At 47.6% G+C, this 17833-nt stretch overlaps 1 protein-coding gene across 2 annotated transcripts in view; it reads left to right on the top strand.

Moving 5' to 3' along the window:
* Elf5 (E74 like ETS transcription factor 5) overlaps positions 1–16815 on the top strand; it is a 21369-nt gene extending 4554 nt beyond the window's left edge. Inside the window, exons 2-6 of one of the 2 annotated variants that reach the window (XM_055604217.1) lie at positions 4914–5147; positions 8434–8484; positions 14587–14649; positions 16064–16259; positions 16719–16815. In XM_055604217.1, the coding sequence (XP_055460192.1) occupies positions 4914–5147; positions 8434–8484; positions 14587–14649; positions 16064–16259; positions 16719–16815 (641 nt within the window). The remainder of the gene's footprint in view (positions 1–4913; positions 5148–8433; positions 8485–14586; positions 14650–16063; positions 16260–16718) is intronic. The other variant, XM_055604226.1, reaches the window with a different exon arrangement.
* The last annotated feature ends 1018 nt before the right edge of the window (positions 16816–17833 follow it).

Raw genomic sequence — 17833 nt, 5'->3', positions numbered from 1 at the left:
GGAAGGAAGGAAGGAAGGAAGGAAGGAAGGAAGGAAGGAAGGAAGGAGAAAGAAAAGAAATAGTATAGCTGTGATTATCCATTATAAGATCTGACTTCAAGAAAAGCTTTTTAAAAGAATAGTGCAAAACCACCGTAAGTATTGAAATCAAGGAGGAAAGCATGTAAGTCACACCTGGGCTTTTCTACAAAAGATTCATGTGCTTGGTACAGAAATTCAAACACACATCTGTGGGTACAGGCCTAAGAATTTCTAAGTCAAAAGCAGAGAATAAGCACAAAACCATCCAAAAGCCTAAGTAAGCCCCATAGCGGAAGTCTGGTCCCAGAGGATCAGATACTGGCTACATCTGATCTGTCTACCCATTGAGGCCTTCAGAGCCCAGCCACTCAGAGCCTGGCTCTCTTGGCCTCTCCCTAGGATGAACAGGAGAGAGGGGCTACAGGCTGGGGCCAGCCCAGGTCTGAGAGGAAACCTGGAAGGCCACTTATCACCACAGGATTTCCCTCGGGAGGCCGTGCTTTCTGTGACATAGCTGCAAACCGTGGTGCCCTTCACCACCCAGCTCACTCACCGCCACTCTTCAGTGTTGCCATAGGCAAAAGACTTTCCCAACTCCCTATGCTAATAAATCATGCTAATTATGGTCCTAGGTTGTCCAAATCTGGCCTCCTCTAAAGCACACTGTCTGTCTTCCCCTCCCAGCCCTGAATTTGCTTTTTGTTCTGGTTGTTCCTCACCCTGAGAACAAACATAGACCTGCTATTAGAGTTGGGCAGCTACTGTCCACAACGGTATGAACGTTCTAATCCCCATGCCCCGACCTGAGGCAACTTCACTATGGGTGTCACCTCTCTGCCCTGAAACCCTGGAGGACATCGGCCCAGCTTTAAAAGCTAACGTCCCAATAAATTTAAATACATCCAACTTGATAGCTTCATTTGAGAGAACTCACCCAGGGTCAATGACAACTCTCTCTAACTCCTCAGCTTTTCTTCCCAAGGCAGCTGGCCCTCAAGTGCTCTGACCCACTTCAGACTTCAAAGGAGCTGGCAAAGCCTTCTGCTTAATAGCGGCCTCTGGACTTCTGCATCAAGCTTTCTCAACACAGGTTGTTGGCCCGCCTTGACTAGGCAAAGGGGCCTCATAACAAGCTTCTCCCCAAAAGTTCAGTGTGCTTTGTAAATGAGAGACACATCAAAGAAAACGCTGTGCCTTTCCAGACGGTGTGACCCAGTAAGCTAATAGATAAACAATCCCTTCTTTTATTTGCCATATGTTCATTTTTTCCAAGTCCTGGAAAGATCTTCTTCATGTCATTTCCTCAGAGTGGAGGCACTGACATCAGCTCCTCTCCATCGTCTGATTTTTTTCAGAAGTGTAGATAGATAGATAGATAGATAGATAGATAGATAGATAGATAGATAGATGATTGACTATCATTCTCAGAATGACTTACTGACTTATAATTGTGTGATGGATACTCATCCACCTGCCTTCATCCAAATCTTATTTTTGTGTGCACCCAACTTGGTGCTCCAATACCAGGAAATGTGTCATGAAGCAAGATGTCCACATAGTGGCTAACTACCTTACTAACGGCCACTGTGACCCTGGAGAGGGAGCCATGTAACCTCCCAGAACCTGTTTCCTTACCTGAAGGTAAAGATCATAATCACTGGTGATCTGGTGACACTGAGGACCTGTGGGCTAAGGAGGTGGGGGAGGGGGGAGGAGCTCTTAGCACTCCTACTTCAGAGTGAAGGGAGCTCAAGATCTGGGGAGGGAGGTACTGTGAATCCTGCCTGAGAAGGGCACCTCAGGGGAAGATTCTTTGAGTGAGTGAGTGAGCTGCGGTGATTCAGGGAGAGCAGGAACCACTCCAGAGTCAGAAGAATGGGACCAAAAAAAAAAAAAAAAAAACACAGCTTCAGGCAGCGAGCAGGGAGGGTAGGGAGTGACATAGGGGCAGGTAATAAGGTAATAGAGGCCCTGGGGCAGAATTCCGGCCTTCCTCGTTGGTGCTACTGAAGCCTCCCTGAGAAGTGGAAATGATCCACCACCAAAATGTCTCTGTGGCTGCTGGCACCCCTAGCCCTGCCTCCATTTCATGGAGAACAGCCACTTCCTCTTAGCTCTGGAGACTGTGGGAAGGGCTTTTTGCTGACGGGGCAAAGCTGCCCACCATGTGGCTGGGCCTCAGGTCCCTACAAAGCCTGCTCTGTAAGTGAGTTCCACCAGGGAGCCAAGAGCGGGGCGCCAGGCCAGCAACACCTTCCTGGGGTCAGGACAGGCCTTCCACCTGCCACTTCTCTAGACCATTAAGGCTCTCTTGGCTTCCAGAAACAACGTAGCCTTCCCTTCAGGTGCCAAACAAAATAACCATGCAGTAGAAAAATGGAGAGGGGAAGGGAACAGAGACTCGGCAAAACCTTTCCAAGGAGAGAAACGTGCTGTGCGCTCCACAGCAGCGCACTGATAGCCATCTCGGTCAGGCCCCAGTGAAGAACCAGCAGCCAAAGAATGTCAAGGATCATAAACATCTCTCATCAGAATACCAAGAACGTCTAAAGGCCTCTTAGGTTTACTCAAGCCAGAAATCAGTAGATGAAAAGGCACAGAGAGAACTCAGGAAGGCTCTGTTTTCTCAAAAGACCCTGTTCTCCTGAACCAGCCAGAAGCCTGAGCAGCCAGCCCCAGCCAGCCAGTCAGGGACCAAGGAAAGGGTAGTTGGCTCAAACCATTCCCCCTACGTTTTCAACTACTGGGCAGAGGCTCTGACACCAACACTCACCAGCCTGGCAAAATACAGGCTCTTTCATGTTCATGAACGCAAAAATTCTGGTTACGGGGCTGGTGATAAAAATAGGTCACTTGTTAGACCCCTGTGACGTTTGTGTGTGTGTGTGTGTGTGTGTGTGTGTATGCATGCACACGTGCCCCATGTGTGAGGCTCAATGTAAAAATAATAACTGGTTAAATTTTTTAAAATAAAACATCTCTAAGATTTGGGCTTAGCAAGAGGATCACCAGTGGGAAAACAGATATCTGGAAGGATTCTGAGTTTTAGAGGCAAACAGTTTCTATCTTTATGAAATAGCTCTGGCGCACCTATGAGATAGGATCACTGGGAAAATCTGAGAAACCAAACAATGCCAGTCGGGACTTGGTACCTCAAAGATAATGAAAAAGAGGTAGCCCCCAGCAGGGAAGAGCTGTCTCCTAGCTAGGTTCAAGAGCAGCAGCAAGGGTGAGAATTTAGAGACAGGAGATATCAATAGCAACAGTGTCAGTGAAGGATGCTGCTTTCTGTTATCCACACAGCCTGAGCCAGTGACCTCAGCCATGATCTGCTGACTTTCCCTTCGTTCTCTCTAGCTCTCTTCCTATCTCTCTCCTCACGTGCCATCTCTTTTCTGTGCCAACCCTCCAAAAATGAACCCAGTGGGATGAGAAGAGCAAGGCGTTCAGACTGCAGGACACACCCCAACTCGGCCATTGACAGTGGGATCTAAGGGAAATAATTGTCCTCTGAGCCTCGTTTCTCATCTGTCAGGAGACAAAGGCGAAACGTGCCCCTCCGCCATGACTTCTTACCATGCAGTCTGTGGCGTCACCCAGAGTAGGTGGGCACTGATGACATCAGCAACAGCATTAAAACAGATGTGAGCTCCTTTGATTGGTAGAACGACTCCACAATCTAAGTGCTACAGCGCTCTCCATTTCATGAAGAGGGAAAATGAAGTTCTCATTTATTGGATGGATGGACAGCAGGTGGTGGGTGGATGGGAGATCGATAGACAGATGGGTGGGGAGTGGACGGATGGGTGAGTAGATGGATAGGTACTATTACAAGAATTATTTACATCAGAGTTGCTGAAGTGTTTGCCTCAGCTACACAGGTGGCTGTATGCAATCATCAAAGAATCTGACCCAGTGCCTGGTACCTCCCCTTGTCTATTCTTATGTCTGATATTCTGTTTCTGCTTGAAATATTCAGACAACGCTGTTGAACACCTGGACAGGGTGCTATTGCATACATCTCTGCCTCCAAGCCAGGAAGGCACCTACAACTCTATGAGTATGTCTATGGCTCCTTTGAAGGAGCAGGAAATCTGACCACAGGAAATCTGAATAAATCTTAAACCACCACCAGGAGCACAAGAACATCAGAACATCAGTACAGCTCACTCCTCCTCCATGATTTCCTTCCTCCATAGACATCTGTTATGGTGGTCTAAGGTCTGCCATACTATAGGCGGTATCTGACTAGCCCAAGACCCTTGTAAAAGATCATCAGAGGCTATACACAAATGAGTAAGTGAGCATGGACATCTTTCCATTAATGTGCAGAGACTCAAACCAGTTTCCGATAGAGTCTGGCACACAGAAGGCGTCTTACAACTATTAAATTCATTGGTGATTTCCTAGGCACTGGTCTCGTTACATTAACTCCAAACTCTGTAACAACCCTGTAGGTCAAACATAGTCTCGTGTTTACAGCTGTGGAATCAGAGGCCTAAAAACCTGTGCGCCTTACCCAGAAGGCGAGCAGCCAGATCAGGATTTGAACTGAGGCCGTCACAGCTCCTGAGTTCTTGTTCTTGATATCATGTTGCCTGAAGAATCTTTTTGCTTTCTCTCTCTATTGGGTACCTCCTATTAAGCACCAGAATGAGATCTAGCAATTTCCCACCTGCCTCATTCTCTCTCTGACCCCAACAACCATCTATAGAACCCCACCTCCCTGATGGTCTCTGGAGAGAAAGTGACCTGGACCCTTGCAAGTGCTTGCCAGACCTAGAGCCCTTTCTGCCCTCTGGATAAGGGATGAGGGTGCTAACGTAACTGTAATTCTTTGGGGGGGGGGGCTTAAAGACTGTCATTCCTTACTTCTCTGTGCTCTGCTGCAGCCTGTGACTCCTACTGGACATCAGTACACCCTGAATACTGGACCAAGCGCCATGTCTGGGAATGGCTCCAGTTCTGCTGTGATCAGTACAAGCTTGACGCCAACTGCATCTCCTTCTGTCGCTTCAACATCAGCGGCCTGCAGCTGTGCAGCATGACGCAGGAGGAGTTCATCGAGGCAGCCGGCATCTGTGGGGAGTACCTGTACTTCATCCTTCAGAACATTCGCTCCCAAGGTCAGTGTCGGCAAGCCTCGGGAGGAGGGCCCAGGACTGCACCAGAAGCCTGAAAGGTGCTTCCCTTCCCCTGACTCTCATAACCAAATGGTATCAGTGCTCAGTCAAAACCTCTCAGTAACAGAAAGTCTACTGCCCCAGTGTTGAGAGTTTCATCAAAAGGAAAGCAAGAGCCAAGAAAGCAAGTTGGGTAGGTTTTTTTTTTTTTTTTTTTTTTTTTTTAAGAAAAGTAAAACACAAAACATACCTAAGGAAGTCCAAAACCATGCTGAAAGCCTCAAAAGGGGGTGTTCAAAGTCATTAAACCACGAAAAGTGAGCAAAAGGAGCTTTCTTCTTCATCCCTGACTAAGCAGAAAGAAAGACAACGACATAAACCTTTTCCCTTCATATTTCCAGAGGAGTCCAAAGAATTGCCCTTCTTAGCACATTCCTTTCTTCGGTCAAAGATCCAATGGCCAGAAGGTGGCGCCAGTAGCACACGATGAGCATGCGCGCTTTTTCAAAGCAGCAAACTGCTTGCTGATCCCGGTCCCAGGTGTCCTGGGAGGCTGCGCACTTCACTCTGTCCAGCTAGCACACAGGCCTGCTTCACAGGCAGTCAGGGCAAAGCGAAAGCTTGGAAATCAGAAGGACCCACTGTTACTGATACGCCCTGGCGCAGATACAATGGAAGCCATCGGGTTCTGCAAGAAGTGCCCCTTATCTCTAAATACACAGTGGCTTTGTCGGTCTTCTGGGAGGACAGATGACCCCTCCAGAGCCTCTTCAAAGGATGTGGTGAATGATTACCTGGCACCGCGTGTAAGTCCTCTCAGTGGCAGCTGTTTCTAGCATTATTATAACCAAGAAGCAACAAAAACAGAAACCCAAAGCAGACGGGTCTGTGCTTAATTTTAAGGAATCTTTTGTAAATGTCAGATTCTCTTGGAGAGGCTACTTCAGGAGACACAGAAAGCAGGCAGCTCCATGACACCGGAGAACCAAGCCATCTGCTGGTCCCTGCTTGACAGGGGTACTGTGTGCAAAGAAGAATCAGCTCTGGGGGTCTGGAGTCAACTGCCTCCATTTGCTCCTCATGAAGAACTAAGGACAAGAAGGCAGAGGGTGGTGGGCCTGAGCTAAAAGCAGAAGCCGATGCTTAGGGTGTGTACTCCCTGAATGGGGACAAGTCTGAGTATGTCCCAGTCACCCTGGGAGAAGGAGCCTGGAACTCCATTCAAAAACTTCCCAAGACCCAGGTGTGGCTGTACACAGCTTTAATCCCAACACTTAAGAGACAGACAGGTTTCTGTAAGTTCGGGGCCAGCCTGATCTCTACAGAGAGTTTCAGGCCAGCAAGATAACATGGTGAGATTCTGTCTTTAAAAATCTCACAAGAGGACAATCTTGCTCAAAAATACCAGGACCATGGAGAGGGACATATTCCCTCTGGCAGAGGTTGAGGTTGCCTTATTGCGTTGCTACCTTGGCCAAATGCCCTATTAGCCAAGTTTGTCTCAGGCTCCCAAGCAGCTCCTGGGCTGAGGCTTCAACAATGGTCTCCTCCTTTTCCTGATAACTTATTGTATCTTCGCCATTGACTCAGGGATCTGTAAAAAAAAATGAGTAAGCTAAAAGCTGATTGTCAAGGCTAGCGAGATGGCTCAGCAGTGAAAAGTGCATGCTGCTCTTTTGGAGGACCTGAGTTTGATTCTCAGCATCTACTTGGTGGCTCGCAGTCTCCTGTAACTCCAGCTCCAAGGGATCCAAAGCCCTCTTCTCATCTCCACAGACAGACACACAAACACACAGACACACTCACACACATACACACACACACTCTCACACTCATATGCATATATACACAGTCATACACACATACTCACACCCACATACAAACACACACACACACACTAAATATTAAATAAAATCTCACCCTTTTTTTTCCTTTGGTAGTTTTGAGACACGGTCTCACTCTTAGACCAGGCAGCCTCAAACTCACAGAGATCTGCCTGCCTCTGCTGGTATTAAAGGTGTGTGCCATTGTGCCCGGCTTAAACGTGACCAGTAAGGAGTCCCTGGGTGCCATGCCAACTCCAACAGTGGGACTTTAAGCCATTCTCTGGATCTGAAAAGTATTCCTCAACCAACCTACTCCATTCTTGAGTTTCCTCAGGCAAGTCTGTGTACATGTGTATCGTGACCAGAGTTTACACTCCAGCAGGAAACATGGAACTCACCCCTCATTCTGAATAATCACCGTTAGAACTGTCTTTCATTCCGAGGTTTCTCCATTTGAACAAAGGTCATATTCTAGGTAACTATCTGGCTTGTGCGTTGCGTACCCCCTAGTCTAGGGATCTACAAGGACAGGACACAGGACAAGGAAGAAGCTTCAACCAGAGGAGGCACTAGACAGACCTCCAGAGCCCAGAGGTTCATCTGGATCAGTAGATACTGCAGTAAGATTTAAAGGTCGAGAAGCACAGAGGCACCACTCACCAGGAAAGTCTGGGGTCACGGAATGGCTTCTACAGTGTAGGACAAGAAATATCTCTTGTGGGTCCCCTAGCCTCTTCTACTTGGCCCTTTGGCCAGAGTGTTCCAATTGTATTAGTAAAGAGAAAGTAGACTCCATGTTGGACACCAAGTTAGGAAATATGTGTCTGATGAACTGTCCTGCTTCCTGGAAACATGATCTTAAACTCCAGCCCAGCTCACCATTCTACAGAGAAAGGGACCAACATGGTCTTCCTATGAACTGAACATGCAAGTGGAACTATGTGCCCCTTTGAGCTTCTTACGCCTCTCTTCCCTTTGGCTGTCACATCAAAGGCATTCTAATCTCCAAGAATTACAGTTCCATGTCAGAAGTTATAGGCCCAGAGCCAGAAGAAAGTTGAGTGGGCATTTAACCTCAGATTCCTCCGAGACTGACCAACAAGCTCAGAAAGCCAGTGACTGGAAAAGCCATGCAGACAACAGCAGTCTAGCTCAGTTCAGAGCCCATATTTCCCAGATTCTAGGCAAGATTCATTTCCCTAGAGCTTCAGTCAGCAGATCCATGAAGCCTTCTGGAATCATTAGCATCAGCTGTTCTTCTTAGGTGACCTTTGAAAAAGTATGCTACTGCTGTGTTTGGCTTCGGAGTGGCTTTCTAAGAGCCAGAGAGTATTTGTTTCCCTCTGAAAAATAACACCCCTCACAGGGATTCACTTCCCTTCCTCCACAGCCTCCGCTCCTGGTCTGGAGACCCCAGGGTTGCACAGAATAGTCTGTGAATCTCTCTTTCCCTTTTTTCCCAGGTTACTCCTTTTTCAATGATGCTGAAGAGACCAAGACCACCATCAAAGACTGTAAGTATGATACTCAAACTGCCCAAAGATGTGCCCAGACTGTTGTTAGCCACTTGGATTTGATCCTGGTTTAACAACCACGCTAGAAGGTTGATGAACCAAAACAAGCCAAGCCTTGGGTAAAGAGTAGAGAGGAATGGGTTAAAAGAATATGATGGGGGAAAAGGGGCCTGTGGGACAAAAACTCATGTCCGTGGAGTCCTTTTCCTCTCCAAGACTTCACTTCTCTGTCTATAAAATATCAGGATCCTTCTGGGTTGTGGTGAGTTTTAGAAGCAATGGCATTTGTGCCTGGTAAGAGGACCTTGCAGGTGCTTGCAGTATGGATACTGCAAAGCCAGGACCCATTAGCTGTGATGCTAATGACTTCCAGCCAGGCATTAGAGGCCTTAGGGCTGCTGGTATTTCACAGTAATTTGAGCCTGCTTGGTAGGACAAGTTGATAATTAGAAGATTGCACATGAGGGGGTCTCAAATGGCCCATGATCCCAGTGACTAGTCCCATTTCATTTCGGCAGATGGAAGAAGGGAAAGGGAACTTTGGAGCCTCTGTTTTTAAAACAGTTTCCCCCGACCCCCACCCCTTTGGGAACTCCATGCATGTGTGTGATGCATTTTGATCTTCCTGCTCTTCCCAACATGTTCCCCTCCTACCTTCACGCCTTTTCTTTTTATTTAAATAAATAATACATGATTCCAATTAGTGCTACCAATACATGTGCAGGGGTATAGCGCCATCCATGGGAATATAGGCAACTACAAGTGGCCACAGCCAGCCACCCTGTAAAGTAACTCTCCCTATCCTCAGCCATCAACTATCAGATATATATATATATATATATATATATATATATATATATATATATATAATGGAAGCTTCAGCTATTGATAGTTGAGATATATATATATATATATTCACTATTAAGTCTCATGCAAAGACCCTGGCCCAAAGGCTAAAATGAGAGGTGGTCCTGGATACGGTCCTTTCCCCACAGACTCTCGCTCACCCATCTTCAAAGGGCAGGCAGACCACATGGAGTTTTCCATGGCCCCTCTGAAAGATGAATCCAAAGGGACTCATCCTCTCCAAGGATCAGTTATACAATTATTTGGAGGTTTAAGTCATGCGTGTGTGTGTGTGTGTGTGTGTGTGTGTGCGCGTGCACACAAGCCACAGTGCAAATTTTAAGGTCAGAAGTTAACTTTTGGGAGGCAGTTTCTCTCCTTCCACCGGGGGTTGCAGGGATCAAACTTAGATCATGGGGCTTGCACAGCCAACACCCTACCTTTGGAGCCATCTTGTTGGCTCGGATTTTTCCCCCTCTTCCTAAAATCTTAATCAACTGAGGATTTAGGTTCTTGGGGACTTCTGATTAATGAAAGTTGTTTTTTGTTTGTTTGTTTGTTTGTTAGATTGGGGTCATTAGCACAAGAATAGGCAACTTCAGTTTTAAAATGAGTCCCCTCCACCCAGCCCCAGGGACCCTCACTGGTCTTACCAGAGAGAAGGAAGAAAGGGTTCCAGAGGACAATGACAAGTGCAGAGCCCATGTGGTTCTTGAAAAAGAGCTGAAAGGTGTGTCATTGAGTTTTCCAAAGCAACGGCCACTAGCTATCTGAGCCATTACTTAAAATTAAATAATGTTAAAATCTAGATCCTCGGGAACCCTAGTCATGTTCTAAAAGCGTAGTCACAGCTGGCCAGTAGCCACCATATTGGATCGCTGGCATTCCCCACCAGAGCAAGTTCTCCTGGACATTATCAGTGGAGAACCAGCAGTATCCACAGGACGGGATGCTGGACAAGGGCAGATCTATGAGTAGTGGAGTTTGTGTTTCACACTGAGCAAGCTGGGAAACCACTGATGGGCTGTCATCACAGAAATGGTAAAGGTCACAGTCAGATTTGAAAATCTCTTAGGCTGCTGTGTCTGGGTCAGACAGGAGTCTAGCTGATATCCTACTACCAAGGCTGGTGACGCTGATGGCCCAAACCAGTGAAGGAGAAGAAATGGAAAAAAGCTTCTCGAAGTGAGGGTGGTGGAGGAAAGGCTTTGGGTAAAGGTATTTAGAATTCACAGAGATAACCCATCCATCAATAGCTGCTGCTCGAGGTTCTGATTCATCTGCCCCAACTCAAAGAGGTACAGCTCCTAAGACTGAGCCTAGCCTTAAAGCCTTTGGATGCTGAGACCACCCAAACAGCAGCCCCACAGATCTTCCCATCCCAACCCCAGTTCCGTGACCAGGACACCCCTGCCTTCTCCAGACCCTCCTGAGGCCTGGCTCTGGTTTTTCTGCAGTCCTTAGGAGCATGCTTCCCCAAGCAGACACTTCAGTGTGGAACTTGATGGGCATGTAGAGAGGTAGGAAGTCGATGATTTGATAGCTTATATACAGTAAGCCTGTCCTAGAAAGCACAGACCACATGGCCACAGAGTCTATGACCCAGGCAATGTTCCGTGGTCCCAGATGTCCTGAAATAGGAAATCAGAGGCTGCCTTTCAATGCTGATACACCAGCTAAAGACCACAGCGTGGCCAAGGCAGACAGGGTGGCATCCTGGCAGTGCTGATAAAAATTGCTAGCTATCATTATGTTTTTTAAGCGCCTAACACTGTGCCAGGTATAGTGTCAGGAATCCTAGATATATGAACTCACGTGTTCTCCCCCATCTCCATTTGCATCTGAAGAAACCTGGGGTGCAGCAACTTGAGAGTAAACACAAGCCTGGGACTGATTCCAACTTGTCCTCTGAATGCATATGTACACACATGCATAGCTGTTCCCAGGCCCTCCAATCTGCTCTTCGGCCTACTCAGTGGAGATCCGAGGCTCCCAGAACTTGTGTAGCTCTTAGTCAATGACCCACAGCAGAGATCTTCAACTTAGTACTTACCCAAAATCCAGCAAGCCCCAAAGCCATCAAAACTGACCAAAGCAAAGCACTCCAGCCCTTGGTCACTTTTCCTCTTCTCTCCCCACTTGTCCCCACCCCCTTCACTGCAGAAACGTCAGTAGAGGCCACACCATAACAAAGAACATAGCTTATGGTCTTGAGTTCAAGGCTAGGAACTTCTCTTGAACCCTTCAGTATCTCCGTGGTGTGCTAGTGTAGGGCGAGGCTTTCTGGATGGATTAATAGTGTCATGGGCTGCAATTAGCCGGATTTTGAAACGCTTTCTCCAGGCCTCCCTCCTAGCTTCTAAAGGACATCTGACTATGATTTCAGTCATCAAATGATAATAAGCCCCTTAGCTGGCTGTGTCTTAAGTTTCCAGTTTCAAGGCCTACCAGGGCTGCCCAAACCTCACAGACATGCCACACCAGGCACTCCAGCTGCATGGATACAGATGTTGTGAGGCTGGTGTTTGCAGAGAAACAGCGTTCCCTCAGGATACTGCAGTAGTAGAGCAACAGCTCGTCCTGGTGAAGGCTTTAATCAGGCACCTGCCTTGAGCGTGGCAGTAAGTAACAACTCCACCTCCTCTGCCTCAGCCTCTGCCTCAATCACTAGATTTAAAAAAAAAAAAAAAAAAAAAAAAAAAGAGCCTTCAAAGCCACGTGACCTGGAGCAGTTAGAACAGAGTAGCCTGTGCGTCTCCCGCGTGATCTTTGTGCTCTGTGCTCCCCAATTGCACCAAATACCCTCCATGCCAAGCATGGGGGCCGCAGAAACAAACAGCGTGCCCTCTCCCTGGATCTCCTTACAGCCCAGTGAAGGCTTCATATCTGCGCATGGCCAGCAGCTTGCCTTTCTCTACTGTTAGGGCTCCAGGGGCTTTTTTTCCCCCCTCAAAGATTCAGTGACACGATGGAGAAGTCTAGAGATGGGGCAGACACACGGCAGAAAAGAGGCAGGGATGACTGTTCAGCCCACAGGAGCTAAGTGCTCGCCCAGTGCCTGCCAAATGCCCCCTGGGAAGAACATGATGGCATCCTGGTCATGAGTGTTAGCTCTAGGATGGGGGCGCTGGAGTCAGTCCCACCGTCACACCTGGACAAAATTCTTAAACTCTCTGGGCTTCAAACTCCTCCTCAATAAAATGGCAATCATTTATTAACATCACCCAGGGGTGTTACAGGACCAAGATGCTGCACATGAGGCCTCTAGCAAGCTCTCAGCACTTAGCAAAGACTTCCTAAGTATGAGCTTTAGTAGAGAAAAGGTTCGGTTTTAAAGGAAGAAGAAACATGCTGTGGTTCAAGAGACACGTGGGTGCTCTTAGCCCTCAGGGAGGGGGCTCAGGAGAAGGCTTCTGAAGAGGTTCTGTAGGAGTGAGAGTCAGCTAGGTGGATGTGGGTATGAAAATCCAGGGGCAGAGGAAACCTCTGAAACCAACTAACCTCACGTCTCCTGCATGAGCTTCCTGCTCTGTGCTCCCCCATCAGAGATGAGAGGAAGCTGGCGAGCAGAAAGAGATAAGGTCAGAGGGCAAGGTGGGGTCCACTTTATGTGATAGCCTTCATCGAGGTGACATGGGGGAACGCCTGGGAAGTGACACAGGACCCAGGCAACAGTGTACACAGGACACCGTTTCCTCCAGAGAGGATATATGTATTCCTTTGTCCCATTAGTACACATCCTAGTCTATACAGTCAATGTGATTAGTGTAGTGGCTGAGAATAACACTTATTTAACACCTGCTGTATGCCTGGCACTACGCTAGGTGCTGAGGGAATGCTCAGGCAAAGACAAATCCTGCCCTCTAGTGGACACAATCCACAAGCCACACAAATAAATGTGTCATTGTAGGCGCTTAAAGGCAACGAAGAAAGGGAAGGAAATGAGGGGTCCCAGAGGCATGTTTGTGTGATTACGATTTCCATAGTTGGAGAAGGCCACCCCTGGAAGGTGAATTTGAGCCTAAACTGAGATGAGGATGTGCATACCCAGATAGTCAGGGAAAGAGCAAAGAGCAAATGTCAAAGCCCCAAGGTGGACCGTGCCTGCAGCGTGAGAAAGAGCCCGTGTGAGTGAAGCAAAGGGACAGAGCTGGGAGTGTAGACAGAGATTTAAGGTGAGGCAGAGACAGGTCTGGATCTGGATCTTTAAAACTTCAAACACTTTGAGACAACGCGTGTGTGGGGAGCTCAGGTTATCCATTAAAGCACAGTAATATGTAATCCAATCCAAGACTTGAGTTAGCATCTCACTTCCTTCATGAATTCTAATCTCTTTGTTTTTATTGTGTCCCCTTCAGTTTGCTCCCCACAACAATCACAAGCGGGGTCTTCTTGAAATGTGGGTCTTTGAGCTAGGGATGTGGCTCAGTTGAGTAGCTTGTGTGGCTTGCATGAAGCCTTGGGTTCCATCCCCAGCACGGCATAAATTGGAAATGGCAAGACATGCCTGTATTCCTAGCACCCATCCAAGAGGTGGAGGCAGGAAGGTCAGGAGTTCAGGGTCGTCCTAAACTACAGCGAGTTCAGCTCTGCCCTGAGCTACCAAAGAGTCTGCCTCAAAAGACGGCAGCAGTGGGGCTGGGGAGGGATCTCTGATGTCACCTTAATATAAAATTCCAAACCATCGCTCAGCCTCCAAAAACAAGGCCTGCCACTGTCTGCAACCTACATGGGCGCAGTAGCACCCCCCAACCCTCCCCAGCCACAGGGCATGCTAGCTCCCTAGATATGCTGTCACGGAAGGAGCTTTGTGCACACTCCTCCCTCCACTAAAACCCTCCTCCTTCTCCTCTTTCTCTCCCTCCTGCCCCTCTTTCTTCTTCCCCCTCCATCTTCCTCCTCTCTCTCTTTTCCTTCTCTTTCCTCCCCTTCTTCCTCCCACTAGTTCATAATGAAACTCTCTCCTCTCGTGAGATCATCCCTCATAAAGCAGGCATTTCCTTACCTGCAGAACGTCAGGCACTGATCACACTTGAAGCAACAGGCGATCTGTCCGGTTCACTTGGGGTGCACCTGGTCACAGGGGCAGGGACTGTGCCTGTGCGTTCTCTCTTGTATTCCAGCAGGAGCCCGGTGCTCACTCACAGCAGGCCCCAGGGAGCACATCCATCCTTCCATCTTCTAGAAGGAAGTTAACTCCTGCTCTTTGGGGTGCCGTTTGAGCCTCCTCCACTGCCATGGGTCCTTCTGTTTCAGATGCTGACTCCAGTTGCTTGAAAACAAATGGCATCAAGAGTCAAGACTGTCACAGCCGAACAAGTAAGAGCAGAGACGCTGTTTTTTTTTCTTCATTTTTGAAATTTCTTTCTTCACCTTTGAGATTAAGGCGTTTGAGGGGGACCAGGCACTTCCCCAGGGAGGTAGTGGAGAAATCAACGATTGCATTCACACATGCGATCAAAAATCATTATTTTTCACTTGGAAGTAGCATTTTAAGAATTAAAGAGATGTTATGACTGGGTTCCGTTACTGAAGGAGGGTTTTCTTTTTCCTGGTCAGTGGCCTTGTCATTGAAGTACTCAGGGGAAGAGAATGAAGGCAATGTAGGGAACTGGGCAGACCAGAAGCCATTCCCAGCACAAGATCTGCCCGGGGTAGAGTCAAGTTCCAGTGCCCTTATGTGGGAGGCAACCATCCCAAGCTAGGCCTGCATCCAGCCACTTAGCATGAGATAGACCTTTAAGTCCCCAAGCCCACAGCATGACACGGGTACCACATCATCCCTTTGACACCGATGGCATCTAAAGAGACTGCATTTCCAGAGCCAGGAAGAGGTAAATTCCAGACCCAAACCCAGGCAGTCATAGCCCACATCAGTCTTATCCGTGCCCTTAAAGGCACAAGGGAAACGCCAGCTCCTTGTGATAAATGAAACTGCAGGAGAGCTGTCGGTCCAGATCTTAATGCAACCCTCCTGCCCATCAGAGAGGAGGGCGACCATGAGGAGCCATAGTGCTCTTTGGGTAAATCTGGCTCTACATGGGGGTTTGCTAATAGTTTATCAGAAAACAAACATTTCCCAGCTTGGTAAGGCTCCGAGCAGAACACGCCAAGAGAGAGCTCCAGCCCAGCAACAGTTCTCACAGGTTAATGTCTGTCTGTCTGTCCTCCCCTCCCTCCCTCCCTGCTGTCTTTTATTTTAACATCACTCATAATTGTTTTTAATTTTCTAAGATTATAATTACATCATCTCTCCCTTGCCTTTCCTCCCTCCAAACCTTCCCATATACTCCTCCCCCTTCTCCTTCAAATTCATGGTCTCTTTTTTTTTCACTAATAATTATTACATTGATACATGCATGCACATTTATTCCTAACTATAACCTGTTCCGTCCAAAAAATGTTACATATATGTATGTCTTCAGGGTTGACTGTTTGGCACTGAACAGCCAGTTGGAGTGCTGTTCCCTGGGGCAGGTCACCTTTTCTACTCCCAGCATTCCTCAGTTGCCCGTAGTTCTTTGTATGGGATTGAGGACTTGTGGGCTTTCCCATGTTCAGTGTGGCATGTTTGTTGGTGTCTTCTTTGTGCAGCTCATGATTGGGTGGTCATGTTGGTGAGACTTCATGGGTATCCCTTCTGATGGATGTTACTAGGAGACACAACCGCTCAAAGAAAAAAAAAAAAAAGACAGTTTAAGTGGAAGCTAATTTTATTTGCTTCCTTCCAAAGGCCTCCAAAGCTCTCACCTGTGGGAATTTGTCAGAGATTTGCTTCTGTCTCCTGAAGAAAACTGTGGCATCCTGGAATGGGAAGACAGGGAGCAGGGCATTTTCCGAGTGGTTAAATCAGAAGCCCTGGCAAAGATGTGGGGACAACGGAAGAAGAACGACAGGATGACATATGAAAAGTTGAGCAGAGCCCTGAGGTATGTGAACAGCGTTAGATAGCACGAGCCTGCAAAGACAGGTTACATAAAATAGCCCGCCCGGGCAAATTACACTGTTTTCACGGCTTCTCTTTCCCCACTTCATATGAAAGGGTCATAGGCTAAACCTCTTCTTAGTTTCAGGTGGGATTATGGCTTGTAAAGTGACCCACCATCCTTTTCGGCCTTGGCAGCATTCCCGTGGGGGAGGGGGGATCGCCCTGTACCCAAGCCGTCCAGCACGCATGCACACAAACACATGCTGGAGTGACTGTACTGAGCTTCAGTCTCTAACGCGTCTGGGAAGGGTTTAAGTGTAAGCTGATAACGGGTGTGGAAATAGCAGGGTAAGTGAAGACCAGCCTTGACACCCGAGAGGAGCCGGGGGGTGTTTGCGCGCTGTTGTTTTCTTGTGGTGCAAACCTCCCCTGGGTTTCTCTCTTCTGCTTGCTTTCGCAGATATTACTATAAAACGGGCATTTTGGAGCGAGTTGACCGGAGGTTAGTGTACAAGTTTGGAAAAAACGCACACGGGTGGCAGGAAGATAAACTATGATCTATGCCGGACACGAGGCTCATTTGATGGATTTCTGTTGTTTCAAACAACCAGATCAAACCAGACATTTGAAAGTCGTCTTATTCTTCTTCTTCTTCTTCTTCTTCTTCTTCTTCTTCTTCTTCTTCTCCTTCTTCTTCTTCTTCTCCTCCTCCTCCTCCTCCTCCTCCTCCTCCTCCTCCTCCTGCCCCTTCTCCCTTTTCTCCTCTTCAAAACCTGCAAACACACTGATAAAATTTCTGCACGCCTCAGCTTACACTTGGATTCAGTTGTTGTCTATTGGGGTGATGACAGAAACCCTTAAGCAATCGTCTTGATCCCAAGGGGGAGGAAGGGATGGTCTTTTGTGGCAGTGTGGTGAGACGTTGTTTCCCGAATGAAGTGTTCGGAGCCAAAGTAGGCCGTGTTATCGGTGCTGTTTAAAAAAAGGGGGGGGGGGCCCATCGCACCATTTAAGGACACATGATCCTTCCATTCCAGAGGTTCTAAGTGGTCAACTGTGTCAGCTCGCCTGTGATTAGGTTTTGGGAGAGGGTGAGGTGCAAGAGTTGCTTACTTTAAATTTGAAATTATTACAGTCACATTCTATAAAAGAATTTTTTAATAATAATAATAATAATAAAGCTAAACCACTAAGCTGGGACCTAATTGGATGCAGCCTAAGTTAATAATAAGTTTCTTAGCAAGACCATCGTTTTTGACCACTTAGCCACAGTCACTTGATCCAATCCTTCTGAGCTCACAGACTTGTAATTAGTCACATGGGGAATTGCTGCTGAGATCACTGGCCCCTTCTCCTCCCCTGATGGCTAGGGTCAGATCTGCAGCGATCTAGTCAACAGACATGTGCATTCATTTCCAAATCACTGCTGTTTCTATGATTCGAACTGTCAACGCGATCCAATCAGAATTCATTGATTCTTTCGGGCTAAGACGTTAAACCTTACAGAGCGGAGAAATGTCCTAACAAACCCAGGACAGCCGAATACATCATCAGTCTCTTCTCTTTTCTTGCCTG

Source organism: Psammomys obesus, unplaced genomic scaffold, assembly GCF_907164565.1.
Source record: "Psammomys obesus unplaced genomic scaffold, mPsaObe1.curated_primary_1811, whole genome shotgun sequence".
Taxonomy (NCBI): domain Eukaryota; kingdom Metazoa; phylum Chordata; class Mammalia; order Rodentia; family Muridae; genus Psammomys; species Psammomys obesus.
Note: the sequence above shows the minus strand (reverse complement) of the source record. Positions and strands in the feature narration are given on the sequence as shown.